The sequence below is a fragment of the Mastomys coucha genome, unplaced genomic scaffold (genome assembly GCF_008632895.1).
Source record: "Mastomys coucha isolate ucsf_1 unplaced genomic scaffold, UCSF_Mcou_1 pScaffold14, whole genome shotgun sequence".
NCBI lineage: Eukaryota > Metazoa > Chordata > Mammalia > Rodentia > Muridae > Mastomys > Mastomys coucha.
Window position 1 is genome coordinate 49,274,609 of NW_022196896.1, and position 21,695 is coordinate 49,296,303.

The 21,695-nt window shown below is 39.2% G+C and overlaps 1 protein-coding gene and 1 pseudogene across 1 annotated transcript in view; one reads left to right on the forward strand and one right to left on the reverse strand.

Moving 5' to 3' along the window:
- The window catches only part of Pkhd1 (PKHD1 ciliary IPT domain containing fibrocystin/polyductin), a 480,627-nt gene that overhangs the window by 228,373 nt on the left and 230,559 nt on the right, over positions 1-21,695 (reverse strand). The window contains exons 46-48 of the mRNA XM_031366970.1: positions 21,163-21,297; positions 11,953-12,085; positions 9,423-9,669 (exon numbers count right to left, since the gene is read on the reverse strand). Of these exons, the coding sequence (XP_031222830.1) occupies positions 9,423-9,669; positions 11,953-12,085; positions 21,163-21,297 (515 nt within the window). The remainder of the gene's footprint in view (positions 1-9,422; positions 9,670-11,952; positions 12,086-21,162; positions 21,298-21,695) is intronic.
- Positions 13,245-13,838, forward strand: LOC116088221 (annotated as a pseudogene).

Below are 21,695 nucleotides of genomic sequence, written 5' to 3' on the forward strand. Positions count from 1 at the left end.
GGAGAGGAGAAGAGAGGGGAAGGGAGGGGAGGAGAGGAGAGGAGAGTCAGTGTTTATACCAATATGTTTTGAAAATTAGGTGTCTATTCCATCATCCTAAATGTGTTCATGATAATATGATACAGTTTGTGTTGCCTATGTAATTTGAGGTCATGTATTGATTACTCCATTTTCCCCTTTCTGCTTAGGATTGCTTTGGCTTTCTGAGTCTCTCTCTCTCTCTCTCTCTCTCTCTCTCTCTCTCTCTCTCTCTCTCTCTCTCTCTCTCTCTCTCTCTCTCACACACACACACACACACACACACACATACACACACACACACATATGTATGTGTGTGTATCTGTCTGTCTGTCTATCTGTCTGTCTGTCTCTTTCCTCCCAGTGTCTGTATATGTGTGTTTCTATATAAATTTTAGTATCTTTTTCTACTTCCATAAGAATATAGTTGAATTTTAAATGGGCAGGATCAGACATTGTGGTGGGAAGGATGGAGTACTGGAATTGGGAGGAGACATTTGGGGACAATGTAGAAACCTAGTGCAGTGTAAACTCCCTGGAATCTATGAGAGTGACCCTAGTAAAGTCTCCTAGTAATGAGGAACACAGAGCCTGAACTGGCCATCTTCTATAATCAGGCAAGTCTCCTAGCAGTAGGTCTGGGACATCAAGCCAGCCATAAAACCTTCTACCTACAATCTGTCCCACAGGCAAGGTTTGCTGGAGTAGTGATAGCACAGAACTCATGAAAATGGCCAATCAATGACTGGTCCAAGTCGGGACCCATGCCAGAAGAAGGAGCCCATGACCAACACTGCCTGGATGGCCAAGAAGCACAGGTAGGGCAGCCCAGAGATCCAGGATAGAACTCCACACAACTAGCAATTTAAAAAAAAAGTCAATAAAATGATTCCTAAGGATATTCAGATATACTCATAGACTGGTGCCTAGACCAATCAACATCAGAAAAGTCTCATCCCAATCCCAGAAACTAATGGGAGCAGATGCTGAGACCCATAGTCAAATACTCGGTGGAACCAGGGAAACTGCACAGAAGACTTAAAGGAAGGATTGTAGAAACTGGAGGGGTAAAGAACACCACAAGAACACAGCAAACATAATTAACTAAGCAGCACTCATAGGGCCTCACAAAGACTGAACAGACAAGCATAAACCCTGTATGGGTCATGTCTTAGTCAGGCTTTCTATTCCTGCACAAACATCATGACCAAGAAGCAAGATGGGGGGAAAGGGTTTATTCAGCTAATACTTCCATGTTGCTGTTCAACACCAAAGGAAGTCAGGACTAGAACTCAGGCAGGTCAGGAAGTAGGAGCTGATGCAGAGGCCATGGAGGGATGTTCCTTACTGGCTTGCTTCCTCTGGCTTGCTCAGCTTGCTTTCTTATAGAACCCAAGACTACCAGCCCAGAGATGGTACCACCCACAAGGGGCCCTCCTTCCTTGGATCACTAATTGAGAAAATGCCCCACAGCTTGGTCTCATGGAGGCACTTCCCCAACTGAATCTCCTTTCTCTGTGATAACTCCAGCCTGTGTCAAGTTGACACACAAAACCAGCCAGTACAAGTCTCTACATATTTGTTATGGTTGTGTAGCTTAGTGTTCTTGTGAAACTTCTAACAGTGGAAGTGGAGACCATCTCTGACTCTTTTCACCTACATTTGGGATCAGTTTCCTCCAACCGGGTTGCCTCACACAGCCTTGATTTGAGAGTATATGCCTAGTCTTACTGTAACTTGTTATATTGTGTGTCGTTGGTGTTCCTGGGAGGCCTGCTCTTTTGTGAAGGGAAATAGAGGAAGAGAGGACCCAGCCTTGATATGAGGGTTTGTGTGTAGTCCTAGTGTATCTTGTTATGCCAGGTTTGGTTGATATTCCTGGGAGGCTGCTGATTTCTGAAAGGATGTGGAGGAAGGGTGCATTTGGGGCAGAAAGGAGGTTGGGGAAGGGACTGGGAGGCATAGAGGGAGGGGAAACAGGTGGAAATGGAATGTATAAGAGATGAATAAACAGAATAAACTTAAATGGGGATTATGTTGAATCTGTAGATCACTTTTGGTAATAATCACTACTTAGATAATATTAATTCTGTCACTACATAGGCATGGAAGCTATTTTCCTCTTCTAGGGTCTTCATGTCTTTCTTCGGTGTCTTACAGTTTTCACTGTCAAGGTCTTTTACTGTTTTGGCTAGATCCAGTCCTATAGATGAGATATTTTCTTGATTTCTTTCTTTAAAAGTTTGTTGAAATGCCCTACAGTCAGGAGAGGAAACTTGTAGAGTCCACCTTCAGTAGATAAACAGGCCATCAAGTAGATGGAACTCCCTCAGTCAAAAACTCTAACCCAAAATTGTTTCTGTCTGAAAGAACTGCAGGGACAAAAATGGAGAAGAGATTGAAGGAAAGAAAGTCTAGTGCCCAGCCCAAATTGGATCCAGCTCAAGGGGAAGCTCTAAAGCCTGACACTATTACTGATGCTATGGTGTGCTTAGAAACAGAAGCCTAGCATCATTGTCCTCCGAGAGGCCCAACAAGCAGCCAAAAGATTCAGATGCAGATATTTACACCCAACCAATGGACAGAAACCAGGGACCCCTGTGGTTGAATTAGAAAAGAGCTGGAAGAAGCTGAGGAGGAGGGCAACCCCATAAGAAGACCAGCAGTCTGAAGTAACTTTGACCACCAAGATCTATCAGACACTGAGCCACCAACCAGACAGTATACACAAGGTGATATGAGGCCCTCAACACATATACAGCAGAGGACTGCCTGGGTTTGGGCTCAGTGAGAGAAGATGCACCTAACCCTCAAGAAACTTGAGGCTCCAGGGAGTGGGGAGGTCTGGTGGGGTGAAGGTGTGGCAACATCCTCTTGGAGACTGGGGAGGAAGAAGAGGTATGAGATGAGGAACAGTCAGAGGACAGACTGGTAGACAGATAAAGCCTGGACTATAAAGAAAGATTAAATAACAACAACAACAACAACAACAATAATAATAGTAATACTTTTTAAAAGTAGAGATAGTTTGTTACCTTGTATACAGTACTAAAAATTTTTTATGAGGTCTCTGTGTTTTCTGCCAGAGTCTGCAGGGACTTTTAAGTAGAAACTCATGCCATTGGCAAATAGGGATCCTTTCAAGTTTTTTATTCATGCTTGTATAACTTTCTTTCTTTCTCTCTCTTGTCCAATTTCTCTGGCTATGATTTTCACCATGATATTGAGGGAAAAAAACACATCATTTTACATCTAATTTCAGAAATATTGCTTTCAGCATTACCATTTAGGATAATGTTGGCTATAAATCTGTCATGTGAATTATGTTGAAATATGCCTCTTCTATTTATTAATTTTTCAAAGTTTTTATTATGAAAAAGTACTGAACTCTGATGAAGGCTTCATCTGCATGAACTGTGATGAGCATGTGACTTCTGTACACACTTCTTCACCAAAAGCTGCTACTCATTCTGGTTGTTTGCATTTAGGAAAATGAAACCAGATCCACAAGTCTAGTCCAGCACAAAAATTAAACCAAAACAGATAACATGAAATTAAAAAGCTCTTTCACCTCAAGGAAAGAAGGAAGGAAGGAAGGAAGGAAGGGAGAGAAGGAAAGAAGGATGGAAAAAGAAAACTCCTCAGAGTAAAACTACAGCCTGTAATCAGTTAGGGAGCTTGCTAAACATAGTGCAGGCAAGGCATTAATATTTAGAATATACAAAGAATCTCTAATACTAGGAAGAAAAATGAAAACAAAAAGTTTAATAGAAAAGTAGACCAAATAACTAAAAAGACTGTTCTCAGAAAAAGAAATACCAATGGCCAATAAAAATCTGAAAAAGTACCCAATAGCCTCAGTCACTAGGCTAACACCAATTAAAAGCACTTTGAGATCTCATCTTGCAATAATCAGAATGGCTGTCATCCATACAACAAATAAGAATACGTACAAGTGAGTTAGGAAGGAAAACCTTATCACTGCTGGTGGGAACATCAAAGTGGTATAGCAGCTATGGAAGTCACTATGGAAGTTCCTTACAAAAACAAAAATACAACTACCATATTTATGATCTAGCTATACCATTCCAGGGTATAGACCCAATGGATTATAAACCTTAACTTCAGAGACACTTGAATACCCATGTGTATGGATATAGTAGTCACATTAGCTGAGAAACTGAATCAACCTATATGCCTATCTAAAGATGAATGAGTATATAAAATGTAGTACATACAATGGGATTTTACTGAGCAGTAAGAAAAAAATAAAATCATAATATTTTCATGAGGTAAATGAAACTAGGGATCATTTAAGTGAAATAAGATTGACTTAGGACAAGTCCCACAGGTTTATTTCACATGCAGAATCTTAATTTAAATGTGTGTGAGTGTGTGTGTGAGTAAGAGACAGAGGGAGAGAATATGTGTGTGTGTTTGCATATATGCATGTGTAGGAGGGTGAGTGCATCTGTCTTTTATAAAATTCGGAAAGGATAAAATCAAAGATAAAAATCTCAATGGGGAGGAAGATGAGAGAAAAAAAAGAGAAGGTAATTATATTTTTGTGACTTTAAGGTATATGGTGGTTGAATGAGAAAGACTCCCAAGGGAACATATATTGTAATACTTGGTTCTCATTTAGTGTAATGGTTTGGGAAGGATTAGTAGGTGTGAACTTGCTGGAGAAAGAGTGTCACTGAGGGTGGGCTTTAGAGTTTCAAAAGCCCTGGTAGACTCCTGGGTAGATTTCCTTGCCTTGTGTTTGTGGACCAAGGTATAAGCTCTAAGCTACCACTTCAGTGCCATGGCAGTTTGCCTGCTGCCATGCTTCCTACCACAGACTCTAGCCCTATGAAACAATAGGGCACAAATAAATTCCTTCTTTTTTATAAGTTTGCTTTGATCATGGCGTCTAAGCAAAGCAGTAATAGAAATGTAACTAAGACAGCCTGGCTATCTGGAGTGAAGAAGGGGACAAGCACCAGGGTGGGAGGGTATTGGAGTTGATGGTGGGCATGGGGGATGAATAAATGCAAAGTATAAGTACATACATGGAAAAGTCATAACAAACCATTATTTTATATGATACTTAATTTTAAATAGGAGGATAAATAAAGAAGGAAGCAGGAAATGAGGGAGGGAACAAAAGAGGGAAGAGGGGAGAAAGAAATAGAGAAAAGAAAGGAATAGAGAGAAAGAGAGGAAGAAAAAAGAAAGGAATAGAGAGAAAGAAAAATATAGAGGATGGAGGGAAAGAAGGAAGGTATGAAGAGAGGAAAGGGAGAGGAAATGGACATGGTAATCAACTAATAGTACAAAATAAATAAAAAGATAGCTTGTGTGTTTGGTTAAAACCAGCATTTGTCTTGGTGGGTTCTAGACACCCAGGGAGGAACAGGTCTATATTGAGTTTGAAATGGATTTGAAAGACACAGCTGGAAATTTTGAAATCTGCTCAGTAAAAATATAAGGAACCCACAAACATCAGCCACAGATCTCTCTCATTTAAAATTTTGCAGTGACCACATTTAAAAGATGAAAAGTCATTGAAATTAATTTTAACCATAGAGCAACTTAATATATCCCATAGTATTTTGCCTTCACCAGTAATATCTAACTGTTAAGCCATGTCATACTATGTTTTCATAACATCTATAGAAATATGGTGTATAATTTATCCTTATAGCACATCTCAATTTATACTAGTCACATTTCATGTGTTTAGTAGCCATGTTTGCCTAGCAACTGATCTACATTGAAGTACAGTAGAGCAGTTCAACTACAGGAAAAAAACTTGGAAATTATAACAATGTGAAAATGCTCTGGGTGGCTTGGGATACATATGTGTGTTTGTAGGAAAAGGAAGGTTCACAGATCCCCCAGAGACACCAGCACTTAACAGAGAAAATGGGGTGATGGATGAGGACAGGGTAAACTTTCCAGACACAGCAAGGCAGGTGCATATATGAACTCACAGAGACTATGATAGAATGCCTAAAATTTGTGTAAGTTCAAGCCAAATAAAATGGCATCATGAAATGGGGTGGTGGACATTTTTCCACTCCTAGCTGAAGAGGTATTAGCAGTTGATTAATATTGGGCTAGGGGAAGCAGGTTTATTCAATGGAGTGACACCTGATATGTCAATCCTTCTCTAAGTCAATCCCTTTCTACTCCCCAAGAGTAGAAAGCCAGCACAAACTGAACTCAATGGGGGAGGGGGATGTAGACATTAGGAGAGGGGGGTAAAGATGATCAAAACACATTGTATGAAATTCTCAAAGAATAAAAGCATTTTTTAAAAAAGATCTAGACACACATTCACACACACGCACACAGCATTGACAACATTATATGTATCCTGTGTAATTATAGAGAGAGACAGAAAATTATTTACATAAATCTAAACACAGGGGGAAAAAAGCAGGGCATAGGAGCCAAGACACCTCAGCAGGGAATAGTGCCTCCCACCAAGGCCCCAAAAAATGTCGAAGTCCAATTCCAGGAACTTACATGGCAGGACATTCTCCTCTGACTTCTACACAGGTAAGCTAGCTTGTACACATGTGCTCCTCCACACACAACGAATAAATTAAAATGTGATTGAAATGTATAAAAAGAAAACTCCCACCACCCTGTGAGTCCTTTTATTACTACAGGACCATGGGAAAATGTTACTGACGTAAGAGTCTAAGAGAAGGTCCTGACTTAAGGTTCCTGGAAGAGCGTGGTTAGAAGCAGGGTCTTGGAATTCACCACTTCCCACAACATAGCCAAGAAGATGAAGCATGTTGCCGTGTAACAGATGATAAACTTGACTCTGCCTCGCAGGGGGCAGCCATTTGTTCTTTCCTTAGATACTGGGTATTATGACCAACTTCACTTACTTCTATAAAGCAAACCGCTACTGTTGAGTCACAGAGTGTCTAGGAAACCTCTGCCAGGATATGGGCTCCAGTCAGGTACAAATAAGACAGGGAGACACGGATCCTAAGGTCACGAATGGCAAACAAAGAACTTATATACAGTGAAAGGGAGTCAGAGATGAGGCCTAACAGAAAAGATATCACACTGCAAGTATTGGATTTTAGCAAATGGGAGGAGAGAGGGGGGCTTTGTTTGTGCGGATATATAGAGCCTCACTCCGTGCCCTCTGGGGACCACTTGCTGAGAGAAGGGGGTAACAGTTGAAAGTAGAGACAGCAGCGCTTGCCCCCGGGGTAAATAGCACAACAAATTAATCCTTTCTCCATGAAACACAACAAAGTTTGTATCTAAGCTGAATTCAAATTGCTCATTAGCACTGACATGTTCCTAATGAGGTTATAATGCTCTGGGACAAAGATCAAGCCACTGAGCGCAAATAGGGAGGGGTGGAAACAGTGTATAATTAGAAGGACCTGGGGGCAGGGCTGCCCAAAGGTTCCTTTGTATCACCTGGGCTCTCTCATTCAGGACATCTGAGGCCCATGCAGAAGTCTGCATTTCAAGTTTCCTGCTGCGATTGCTGTGTGCTAGCCTATACACTGCCCTGAACTGTTGGGCCTCACACCTTACATAGTCCAACAGCCCTTTTCTACTTAGGATTCAAGGGCTAACCCACCTCCAGGAGCATGCAGGAGTCCTTCTGAAGACTAAAGTGACTTTTGTGACAGCTGAGCATTTGTGTGTAGACCTGTGGGTTGACTTGAAATTTTGAAGTCAAAGGGCAAAAAATCTTGGGCTTTGTGGTATAAAAGAGGTTTCCAGGACATAGGGTTTTGTATTTAGAAATGTGGGGTTACACTAAAATAAAGCAGGTGGCTATTTCACCCTACTATGAGTCTTTCTGATCTACTTAGAAAATAACATGGACTGTTGTCTACCTTGTCAGAACCAGACTAGGAAGATCATAGGCTGCTTCTGCAGCAAAGAGCTGCACAGCCTGGGAGATCTCCACGTACAGATAATGGGACAAGGCTGAAGTTCAGCCGAGCTTTCACTACCACAGTGCACATCCTGCCCCGCCCCAACACATGCATATGCACTTGCCCATGCGTGCGCGCGCGCACACACACACACACACACACACACACACTCACGCTCACATGCACATGTACATGCACACTCACACACACAGACAAGAAACCACCTAAGAAAGCTTTAAAGCAAACAATTTAAAAGGAGTTTGACACTGACTGCAGATAAATATCATACAGGCATATGGTGTTCCCCTTAATTGTACTCTTATTGTCATCATGGAGGGGGTTAAAAATCATATTAGAAAAAAAAAAAAACAGTAACTTTCGTAGATTCCATAAACCTGCCTTAAAGCAAGTTTTTGTTAAAAGCACAACAGTGATAATGAAAGTCAGGCTCCATTCCTGAGACTGAAGACAAAAGTTACCCTCCGCCCAAGCAAAATTTAGAAATGAAAATCTCTCCCTCTGTAACTCTTCCATTGCTCAGTGGATTTCAGGCTCTTTCCCAGTAGAGAAAATAATGAGTACTTTTGAAAGCAGAGAGAGAAAATATTTGGACTATTCAAAGATAACTCAGTTTTTAAGTCGAGAAGATGCAGTTCTCTGTGCACTTGGTATGCAGTGAGTGCAACCCTGGCCTCAGAGTCTCCCTACTCTGGAGTTTACTGGCTCAAACAAGTTGCCAATGCGGTGTGATGGAATTACTTGGCTTAATATTCATGGAGTCAGGACACTTAAAGGGAGGAAATAAGTGTGGCTAAATATATACGATGCATTTGAAATAGGTAAAGGAGAGAACCCCAGACACTCAGCAATTATTACCTGGAAATTAAAGAGGGCAGAAGCAATCCTATTATGCATTATAAACAGCCCAGCTGCTGACTTAATGGTAGCTTGAGTAGCGCAACCAAGGAGTGCTTGCTCCAATATTAATAGGGAAGGTATTGTACAAATCCAATAGTTCATGAAATTAACAAGGAAAATGAGCTAGAGTCAGGCAACCTGGCTCATAAGAGAAGGCATCAGCAATTGCTCCCCCGAAGCACACTGAGCACTTAAATGGAGCTTGGGGAAAGCACATGTATATAAATGAGGATGGCATTATTGGAATTTTTTTAAATAATACTTTTCATTTGAATAAATTTCAAATATTTTGTTGGTCATGAGTCTCTTAAAGAAGAAGCTGTTAACTCAAAATGTCAATAAGGGATCAAGGGCTATGACATCCGAGCCAAAGATATTGACAGCTGTCATTTGCACCAGCCAAAAACCACCATACGTTCATAATTTCACAGTGGTCCACATTAGTCCCACTTCCCTTTTAAAGAAATAGATACTCCAACTTAACAGAAAACAATTTGCCTTCTATAAGCTTGGGCCTATCTGAATGGCATGCACATGTCCATGGATAAGCTAAGAAACAGAGCTGATTCTACTTACAAACCAATAGACATACAATGGAAGAGAACAGCTTCCCCACAGACGCTGCCAGAGACAATCTGGCTGAAGCTTGCATTGGCCAAGCATATGTCTGAGAGGGTTTCCATAGAAGCAAGAACATGAGATCCATTTTTCCCAGACAGGGACCCATCTAAGTCTTCCAAAACTGCTGCATGAGGAAATGGAAATGCTACTAAATTTGAAGAGTTTACAAACTTCAATTGCCTAGTCTTCACAGTAAATCCACCTGCAAATCAGAATACAGACTGTTACACATGACATGAGTCTGTTATTACAAAAGGCAACTAAAAAATCACAAGATTCTGTTCTGTACTTTCTCTAGAACATTATATAATTTTATAGCATATTTAGCTATCCATTCAAGAAAAAGGAACACAAATATTCCCTTACATCAGGATACGTGTGGTAGGGATATTAAGGGCAAAAAACAGCATGGCCAGACACAGTTCAGTTTTTTTCTTTAGGGCAGATTTTGTACCAGAGGTTGTTTCGGTTGTTTCATTCTACAAGAGGCATTTGCCATTCTTTTTTAAGTCATTATGGGCTTTCACAATTGTCATCTTGCTGGTGCTACTGACAACTGGAGAGTGTGACCAGGGGATGATATTAATTTTTCTACAATGAATAGAACATTTTCTAAATAACAGAACAGTCGCCCTAAATATCAAGCATACCCTGTGGGAGGGGCACTCTTCTGTAAAACAGAAAAAGCAAGCATTAGTTCCCCAAACACAGAAGGTGTTACTCTCTAGTCTCTTATTCTTTGGGCTTCCATTCTTTTGTCATAATCCCTCAGACTGTGTGGCTGATACTTCAATCACTTTGGAAACCAACACTCTACTAACCATTAGAATAAATAGCATTAGAAGCACACTTTAAAAATAGTAGTTAGCACCAGGCCATACTTCCTGGTCATTCTGTAACGTCACCACCAGTGCCAGCCTAGACAGTTGTATCTAGGAAAATGTTTCTATTCATACACTCCCTACCACTGGAAGAGAAGATACACCACAGTATCTGATACATACACTGCTATACCACTGTTAAGTACATTGTAAAATACACAGGATAAAGAAAAAAAAAAGAACCAGATGCATGAAGATATAGCATTTTCAGTCTGCTTACCAGTGGGTTACACGCAGTGAAGCAAGCCATGTGTGAAAAATGTGTAAGGTATACTTTGTAATGTATAAAACTTGCCAATACCGTGGTATGCTTGCCTCTATAATCTCCTAATGCTTATGTTTCTTTTCTCAAGCAAACTTGGTCTATCCCGATGTTATTTGTAACATCTAGAAGGTGTCCTTCTTTTCTGTTGTAGTTTTCCATTACCCTTTGAAGCCCTGTAGGAGAGACACCCCTCCAAAGTACATCCATCCGTGGTCCCTCCAAAACTCTCCCTGGTCCCTCCAAATCACATCCATCCTTGGTCACTCCAAAGCTATCCCTATTCCTTCCCTGACTGTGGTCATTTCACCAAGACTGCCCTCATCAATCTTCTGAGATTATGTTCTCGGATATTTGTTTCTGAAGAACTGTGGGTTTTTTTTTTTCTGTTTGTATACATTAGTTCACTGTTTAGAGCCTATAATAGACAATTTTTAAACAAAGCTTATTCACCCAACATTATCCAATGATGATGGTTTTTTTTTCAGTATCTGATGAATGATATGAAATCATCATAGAACTGGAGAACTATGAACTGAAGTATTTGCCATAGGATGTTTCAATATTCATATGACTATTTCAGAATCTTAAACTCAAATCCCCCAATCGTTGGTTCTGCCAACATAGGGGTAAAAGAGTAAAGTGGGAACTTGCTGATTATTCATTTAATTAAAAAAACAAACAATTATCTAAATTGGTGATTCAAACCACAAGAGCATATTTACTTGGATTACTTGGTTTGGCTGTTTACAAGGATCAGATCAACTAAATAGTTCTGTGCCTCTTTTCACATTGGCCCATGAGTTCTCCAAGGGGTTATTTCTCACCACCTTGTATTGCAGTTAACAACTCATCAAGAATTGCCCTTGTTTTCTTTCCACACACATGACAGCCTAAGTTGCTGAATGCATTAAGTACCCTGGCTCTAGATCTTTCAGCAGTGGTGTGACTAAGTCGGTTAACGTCTGTGTGTCCATCAGCCATGTAATTTTGTTTATTCATTGTATGGACGAAGTTCCTACTAGGCAGCAGCTTTTCTTCCATGTACAAATTTAAAAATGGACACTACTCAAGTGAGATACCTTGACTTTATGAAAGTGAGCGTCCACATGAGCCATAGAAAGATAATCACAAAATGTGATGGTCGTTGAAGCATACAGAGGATGGGAACACCAGAAGACATGCCCCATCCTCTTGAATTCCTTTGTGAAACTTGAACAGTTTCTATTGATATAATCTTACAACTAAAGGAAATATTGACCCATAATGACTCTGTCACTATTTGTCATACTCACCTGAGCTCTGATCTTGTTTACCATCAGTCCTGTCTGTTCAAACTTACCCTGTCCTTGGGAACAGCCAGAACAGGTTCTGATGGCCACACAGTTGAGATCAAAATTAACAAAAGTTGTGTTAGAAATCGTCAGTTCTTGCCTTTTGGGAGTTTTGATCCCAGCTGACATACATAGACTTCCCTTTGAATTTTTAAAAGGAAAGAAAAGAAAAAAAAATTAAGACTACTAGTAATTTGAAATGTAGTCAGAATGCATAAGTAAAATGATTAACACAAGAAGATTGCTAGCTAACACTGAAATTATCAAGACAAGAAAACAGTTGCCATTCATAATTATGAAAAAGAACTTATGTCTAGAAAACAGAAAGAAACTAAATTTCAAAAGTAAAACTACAGACAATCAAGGAAAAAGTTAAGACCTATCTCTAAAGTGAAATGTATCCATGACAATGTGTCACATTTGAAAATGTTTAACATCTTATAAAATAGGGAAATGTGAGTAATATCTAATATATCTATTAAAATTTTATTTTTTATAAAAAATTGACAGTATCAAGGGCCTATGAAGATGAGGTCCTTCTACTAAAGTTCACGTGCCAAACATGGAATACACAATGGAATAGCTATGATGGGAGCCACTTTGGCAGCTTCTCATCTTTTCTCATCTGACACAGCCATTTAATTGCTGGGTAATTGTCTTATAGAAATGAGAAGTGACATTCATATAAAATATTATATAAACGGTTTTGCAAAATTGCTTATTATAACCAGATCTAGAAAACAGCTCAAATGGCTTTCAACAAAGCAATGAAAGAAAGAACGATACTACATCTGTGCAGTAACATATAATTCATTAATAATAAGGAATAAAATGCTAATAAATATAACAAGTTGCATGAATCCCTAAATACATTTGGCAATAAAAGAACCTAATCCCCAAAGGATGCATACTGTATGAACCCACTTATGTAATTATTGAGCAAGAAGGCATCCAGGCAGAGAGTAGGTTAGTGATGGGGCAATGTTAAGAGTGAGTAGAGGATGTGGTTAGAGAAATGAAGCCTGGGGAAGTAGTGGTTGAGACAACTCTTCTGTGTACTGATTATGGTAGTTGTAGTGACGCAAATCTACACGTGTTGAAATGCAGAAGAGCACATCAAAAGGTTAGCTTCTCTAAAAAGAATAGAGGAAAAGTATCTTTTTAAAATGTCTAAAATGAAACATAGCTCTTTCTAAGATTTTCCCACCAAAACCTCTCCAGCAACGCTCATTCAACTAAGAGGTTGGCTCTGAATTGTTCCGTCGATAAAAATAGGTGGGTCTGCCCCGCCAAAGAGAAGATGGCGGCACTGGGAGAACCTGTCCGGCTGGAAAGGGATATCTGCAGAGCAATTTGAATTGTTGAAGAAATTACAGAGGTGTGGAGAGGTGCCGCCACAGAAACTTCAGGCTTTGCAAAGAAAAGAGTCCTTCAGAGTGAGTTCTGCAATGCTGTGAGAGAGCTATACGAACACGTTTATGAGACTGAGGACAGCAGCAGCAGCCCTGCAGTAAGAGCCAATGCAACTGCAAAGGCTGCATTTGCTGCCAGTGAAGGACACTCTCATCCCCGAGTTGTTGAACTTCCCAAAACAGAAGAAGGCCTTAGATTCAATATCATGGAAGACAAAGAACAAAACTCCCCAATCTATATATCACGGATAATTCCAGGTGGAATTGCTGACAGACATGGAGGCCTCAAAGGAGGAGGAGATCAGCTACTCTCTGTTAATGGAGTGAGTGTTGAAGGAGAGTGCCATGAGAAAGCAGTCGAGCTACTGAAAGCAGCTCAAGGGAAGGTTAAGTTAGTCGTAGGAAACACACCAAAAGTCTTGGAAGAAATGGAGTCCCCCTTTGAGAAAATGAGATCAGCAAAACGTAGACAACAGACCTAATTTTTTTTTTTGAAAACCATTAAAGTTTTTTCAAAACCATCAAAGTTTTTTTCAAAAAAATAAGAAAAACAGCAACAAAGGCAAACAAACAACAGAACGAAGCACTCAGTGTATGTAGTAGGTATAAAAATCAAAAGAAAAGGAAATTATCATTAATAAGATTCTATTCCTAATAAAGAAAGAATTGAACACATCACAAATACGCAAAGAGGCAGTAGAAGAACTGAAGGTGGGAAAGCAACCAAAGGTCCTTCAGACAGAAACAGCTGTCCCCTGGTTTCTGAATATATCACATTGCCTGCCCCCAGAGGAAGTATCTTCCCATCCTGGGCATGGATAACACAGAAATAGCAAGCTCACAGTTGAGCAAGCTATAGAGATGCATTCAGGATCTGGGAAGGAGGAACCTTAAAGAAGTGATAGAATGAAAAGACAGGACGATAGACATGCATGTGGGGCTTGGTAGCAAACAAGGCTGGATGATGGGGAAGACAAGAGGAAGACGGATGAGTAAACAGAAAGCGGATTGAAACATCCACAGAGATGGTATGATGAAACCCTTAGGACCTTAACTTAGACAGTTAATTTATAAAGGAAAATGTCTGCTGGGGGAAACGTCCTAATGGACAGTTGAAGTAAATAATCTGTTACCAGGTTCAAGACTGCTGCGGAGCTCAGGGAAGCAGACAAGCTGGTACTCCTGGAGCTCTGAATCAGGAAGAACAACTCCTGCAGAGCACTCTCATCTCTGCTGAATGTCTCTAGGGAAACATGTTTTACACTCGAATTCCCCCCACCCTCAGAATGAGTGACTTGAATTACGTGAGCTCTGAGTATAAGTTTTAAAGTTCTAAGAGACTATACCGATTTTTTTTTAAATGAGAAAAGTAAAGGAGAAAATAGCTAGAAACTGTCGAATACCAACAATTCCTGTTGCGAACTCAATAAACAGAATTTGATCATGAGAAAATATTTGGTACAGTCATAAAATGGAATAACACACAATGACTAGAATAAATTACTACAGCACAAGAAGACACAAAGATCATGGACATATTATTGTGCCAAAAAAAAAAAAAAAAAAAAAAAAAAAAAAAAAAAAAAAAAAAAGGCCCCAGAAAAACAGAGTTATGTGCTCTGTGACTGGGTTATATCATATAACGAGAAGAAGAAAAAAGTAATTCATATCACCAGGAGTCTAAATCATGGTTACTCTTTAACAGAGGAGACTTGGGTTTAAATCTGGGAATAGAAAGGAATCACTGCAAGGGAAATGGGTAGTGGTTCTTATCTGGTCATACACAGTTGATTTGCCTGTTTTTTTAATTAATTAATTTTTTACACTCTATATTTTATTCCCCCTCCCCCCCAATCACCCTCTGACTGTTCCACATCCCATACCTCCTCCCCACCAGTCTCCAAGTGGATGTCCCCACTCCCACCCCACCAGACCTCTAAACTCTCTGGGGCCTCCAGTCTCTTGAACTTCAGGTGCATCATCTCTGAATGAACACAGACCCAGCAGTCCTCTACTGTAAGTGTGTTGGGGGCCTCATATCAGCTGGTGTGTGCTGCCTGTTTGGTGGTCCAGTGTTTGAGACATCTCAGGGGTCCAGATTAATTGAGACTGCTGGTCCTCCTACAGGATCGCCTTTCTCCTCAGCTTCTTTCAGCCTTCTCTAATTCAACAACAGGGGTCAGTTGCTTCTGTCCATTAGTTGGGTGCAAATATCTGTATCTGATTCTTTCAGCTGCTTGTTGGGTCTTCCAGAGGACTGTCATGATAGGTTCCTTTTTGTGAGCCCTCCATAGCCTCAGTAATAGTGTCAGGCCTTAGGACCTCCCCTTGAGCTGGATCCCACTTTGGACCTGTCGCTGGACCTTCTTTTCCTCAGGCTCCTCTTTATAATTAAAAAATATTGTGATCATTATTGTCACATGCACATATAGACAAATATGTGTGTATTATGCACAAATATCTAAATACAGCCTGCTAGATCCTTTTTTGTTATTTGTTTTGTATGTATTTTGGTTCCAGGGCTGACCACTATATATTGTATAAAAAATAAGAGGGCTTATCCCTGGGAGAAGCTAATTTTCCATTTTCTAGCAGTAAGTAGTTCCCTATAGTCTTTTGTCCAGAGTAAAAACAGGACTATCAATTTGAGAGCTGGACAGAGTATGGGAGAGTTTGAAGGGAGAAAAGGAAAGCGGCAGAGAGATGTAATTCTGTTTTAATTAAAAATGTGCTTAGAAAACACACTGTATGCTTTCCTCCGTCAATATTTTCATATAACATTTACTTTCAAAGGTAGGGCCAACAGAAAGTGAAAGGAGCAGAGGCTGAGAGGGTAAGTAAAGAAAGAAGATAAACAGAGGTGAACTCTCAAGTTGAAAAGCTCCTGGCAATGGATGACTGTTGGGAGGTAGGGAGATGGTTTTCTTCAAGGGTATGGCCCCATGTTCCACTAGATGGTCCTACATCTTGGTCCATATAGGTATCACTAAGTGGACTCAATGGATTTATAAAAAAAAAAAAAAAATCACATGACGTTAGGAGGGCATAGTGTGGGAGATAAAGGGGGAACTGGAGTGAAAGAAGGAATAGAGTAGATCAAAACATATTATATGCATGCATGAAGACCTTGAACATTAAGAAAGGAAGGGAAAAAAAAGAAGTTTCAAACTTGAAGTCTGGAATTGCTGAGGTATGGCTTAACACCGTTAATATAATTACAACATCATCACAACCAGCAGGCATGTTAAAAATTTAATCCCAATAGCTAGACTGTCAAAGCATAATGAGTACGTGAGAAATGAGAAAAATATCTTTGAAAAGATGCAACACAGGACAATAGGAATCAAGTGAGAAAGGTGGAGGTGGGGAGAAAAACAAAAATAATGATTAAAACCGAAAGCAGAGAATTAGGCTGTAGAAAATGCAAATATGTGGAAGATATCAGCATGGATGGTAATTGAAACCACGAGAGAAAATGGGATTTCTCCCAGCGGGAGCAAGCATATTGAAAAAAGAGGGGCCCTGAAACAGAATTTAGAGACACGAAAAAGATGAAAGGTCTAAACTGGGGTAGACAAATCCCCAATGAAAATGAGAAATAACCCCTTGGGACAATGGAGGAAGAATGAAGCAGGACCACTGGCAGATGCTGGGCAGTTTCACTTACATTTTTATTATAAACATTTTCCAATGAATGAAGAAATTGAAAGTATAGAGAATTTTCTGCTTAGCAAAGATCCAGAATCAACAATTCATACTTTGCCATATTATTCTTGTCATCTACTTCTTTTTTGCTAAATTGTGTGGAATATATTTGCATACATTATACTACACCTATACACATGAGCATGTTTCATTTCAGCACATGTCTAATATAACCATGATGCCATTTTCACACCTGTAAAAGTGGCTGGCTGCTTTAAACAAATACCAAATTATTCACAATAGCAACCAAAAGACAGTCATTCCGCAGATACTCAGAAGGCAAGGGAGACCATAATTTAAATCCAAGCCGGGATGTTTCTAAACATGAAAGAGGGTGACGATTAAATGGGATGCTGAGCAGCAAGCATGAGAATCTGCCTAACAAAACTAAGATGTGGCATGCCCAAACCTTTTATCCTGAAGATTAAAAGTATTCTGTGCATGTGAACACATAGATAAGAGTACAAACACAAATACACTTAATTCTACTCTACTAACAAAACAACATAAGCTAGTATCTGTCTGAGTATATGACTACCTTACAATAATTGTATACCATCAATTAAACGTAACTGAGAAGGCCAAATTCTCTAAAAACAAAACAAAACAAAACTTAATTCCACAAAACCAGCCAAGAATGAAAGACAGAGGCTAAAATCTTATTCCACAGCCAGCTCATCATCCTCTTTCCATTTAATAATAATAATAATAATAACAATAAAAATACCTGTGGCTCCAAAATAAAATTTTATGAATTGAACATTAATTCTGTCAATCAAAGGATTTCTCAGAACCTTCAATCCTGGTTTTGCACATTTATTTTACTGTGTATACTTAAAAATTACAGGACCACAGTGTCCAGGTAGACAGTAAAATAATTATTGTAATGAAGACAATTAACTTATCTGTCATCCCACATTTATTTATTCATTTGGTAAACAGTAGCTAAGAGTTACATATTTAACAGAAATTGCCAATATAGTCCAATTTGATCAACTGTAATTCTCATAGTGCTTAATACATCTTTAGACTTACTTGAGATTACAGATCCAAAGGTTTTACCATAATAGCATAGAGTAAATGATATCAACCACTCCCGTAGGACAAAGTCTTCATAGGAAATACTTCAAAGAAACTGGCACACCAATGAATACATGTTTCCCACTGAAGCCTCTTCCCATATGTAATCAATAGAACTGGATCGTGAGCATGGAGAATTGCAAGCCTGCCCTGTCTTTCACACTCAGCATGAATGTGGAGCCAGCATTTCTGAAGTCAGTGGATCTCTCTATTTGACTTTACTTGTTAATTCTATCTGAACAATATCATCATCTAGGTAGCAGTTATATATAAAATTTAATGGCTTTATTATTTGGGTGACTGATCGTTCTCTAGAATTCTCTAGAACAAACCTGCTCAGGAGTTGTTGTTGTTGTTGTTTTTATCAGTAAGCTCTTAGGCTGTAATTCTTAAAGAGTCTCAAAGGCTGCAGCTAGACTGCAATTCTAGAAAATGCCCCCAGGGGTGTGATTATTTTTTATTGTCTCATAGTAAGTATCCTTTGGTCATAATTTACATCTTAACTTATGTCACTCTTCCACTAATTACGATGTCTTGTTAACATCAATTAAGAAAGCTAAACATTAATTTGCCAAGACAGTTACTCGGCTTAGTGGACATCTTGCATTAGTATATATTTTAAAGGTCATTGCTGGACTTAGGGTCCATTGACCTGGCAGCATCCCCTCTGGAAACACTGAAAGCTGGAGAGACAAATCATATTCTAAATCAACAGAACTATCATGGCAAAGGAAAAACTGCAGAAAAAAAAAAAAGATGGTTCAAAGGAGAATTAATTTAAAAGTTGAGTGCTAAATAAAGGAAAGTATAATTCAGTAAAAAAATAAAAATAATTGAAATACTGTTTAAATTTTTTTAATTTATGATATATCTGTGAATAATCTTCAATGCAAGTAAAAGAGTCAAGTATTATATGTATCTCTTCTAAATACATTCAAGAACAAACTGAAGTAAATATTCACCCTATGGATTCCAAGAATTCTGCAAGCCATCTTCCACCTCCAAATTGTTAACAGTGCATTATCAGGCTAACAGGATCTACAATCACCTAGGAGACATGGCTCTGAGAATGGTTGGTAGGGATTAGTTAGATCAGGTTACCTGAGCTGTAAAGCTCAACCCTCAATAGGAGATAGAGCCCCCTACATACACACACACACACACACACACACACACACACACACACACACACACACACACGGGGGTGGGGGGATGAGAAAGCAAGCTGAACACAGGCATTTATCCACGACCTTGCTTCCTGATTTTACATGCCATATGAGCAATTGTCTCCTGATCCTGCTTCTGTGACTTCTCATGAGAAACATACCTTTCAAATGTAAACTAAAATAGATCATCAGGCACTAGTCACAGCTATAAAAAAGGTGACTAATATAAATGTGATTGGTAATATGTGTGTGATTCAGAAATAAAAACATGGGAAGTTAACTGAAAGTCTGAAGCCAGGAGTACTTGGCTTAAGGGAAAACTTCCTTAAGGGAAAATGGTCCTGCTAACCATGGAAGTACCATTTAATTATACTTGGATGTTTCATATCTTGAATATGAAGTGTTCTTCTGCAGGCTTGCATTCTGATACTTGTTCTACAGTGAGTGGCAGCATTTCAGAGGCTTGAGACTAGCTTGGCAGAAGTAGGTGATTAGGGGAAGGACTCTGAATGTGTTCCCACCCCCTGGTTCCTATCACACACTTTGTCATCTGCTGTGATAGGAAAAATATCTATCACAAATTCCACCATGTTTATTCCCCACCATGGAGAGCAAAATTCCATGAAATTGTGAGCCAAAATATATCTTTCCTCCCTAAGATGTTTGTGTCATTTATTTTGATCGTGGAAATGTAAGAACTCACAAGGTTCCTTGGAGTGTGCAAGGCAAGTGAAATCATTTGTAGTCTGAGATTTATAATATAGAAACCTATATTTATTGAAGGGCTATGCAGGCACATCTGAAATCTTACCAAGCACATCCCTTTGTCTCAACCACCAACACTAGGGGATCTCTCTGGAAACTGATGGGGCAAGCTAGCCAGGGAATGAGGTAGGTAATCATTCTTCTCCCTGTCTTCCATCTCAAATTCCTATTCACATCACCAGCCCTGTAGCAGACCATCTGCTGGAGCCCATCTTCCCTTTCTTCTCCCACTTCCTGAGGAGTTCACAGATCCTCAAGGCAGACACAGCTTTACTCCCTCCTGTGGGCACTCTCAACCCCATCCCTCACCTTCCAGCCCATCTTCATTCCTCTCTGTAAGCTCCTCATACCTAGAAACACATTCTATCTGGGCCCCCAGCATACCCCCAGCTTAAACACCTAGGTGGGACTCAGAAGCACTCCCTACCATGCAATGCACAGCCACCACTCTTCCCTAAGTTTCAGACAGGTAATCAGAAAACTCACCCAACAAAATCGCATCACAAAACATCAAACTATACAAATCTAAATAGCATGATCCACCCTCTTCAAGGTGACATACGAGATAGGGTAATGATGAAGAAATCTGATAACGAAGCTTAGAGCATCACAGAAGAGGAACAGTATGGCTTTGTACTATTTACAATCTTTGAGAAATTTAAATTAAAAAGTTCAACTAAACATTAAGGAAGATTATTTGTTTGCTTTTGGTTTGGAGATTATTTCAGTTTGTACCCCAACTTTGTGTCATCTCCTGCCTCAATCTCCATATTGCTGGGATTAGGTGTGAGCCGTAGCAGTCAACTTAAATTCTTAGATATAATAACAAACTTGCATATATTAAAGCCTACATCTAAATCAAATAAGAATTCTTCAGATTATTACTAACATGATTTACATGGATTCAATATTGCAACTCAAAGTACTTTAATTATATGATTAGTATCATCACTATAACAAATAAAATGCTCTTCTTTTATTATTATTTACTATAAATCTCTATTATAATTATGTACTAGGTCATCAGGAGCCCAGTGTACATGATTAAGTCTTGATGGACAGCCCAAAGATACCTCAGTAAGGCACCTACCTTGTGGGTGAAATGGCCAAGTAAAAAGCTGTCAGTAATCAAAGTGTTTGCATCACTTTCCAAAATGTCAATTCCAAAATCTCTGCATGCATAAACTTGGAAGTTTCTCAGGTGCAGATTGTTACTTCTAAAAATCTATAAAATAACATCCTAAGTTATGTCAAAGGTCTAAGGATTGGTTTTTCTCATAGGCTTCTTAAGACCTCTTTAATTATTGATTAAGTATAAATTAGTAAATAAGCACACTGGCATATTTAAACAGGTTTTGTCAATCAGTATTACTACAGACAAAGTAGTTAACAAATCCCGTTGGAAATTACATTTCTCCTCTAACAGACAATACATTAAAAAGGTCGATGTGAACTGTCCACATATTTCAAACAATCCTACACTCCCCAAAAGTCCACAATTCATTCACAAAAGCATAACATCAAAAATGTGAGTTTCACATTTTAATACATTTAGTACATTCCACAAGGAACTCAAGAAGAAGGAAGACCAAAAGGTGGACATTTCATTCCTTCTTAAAAGGG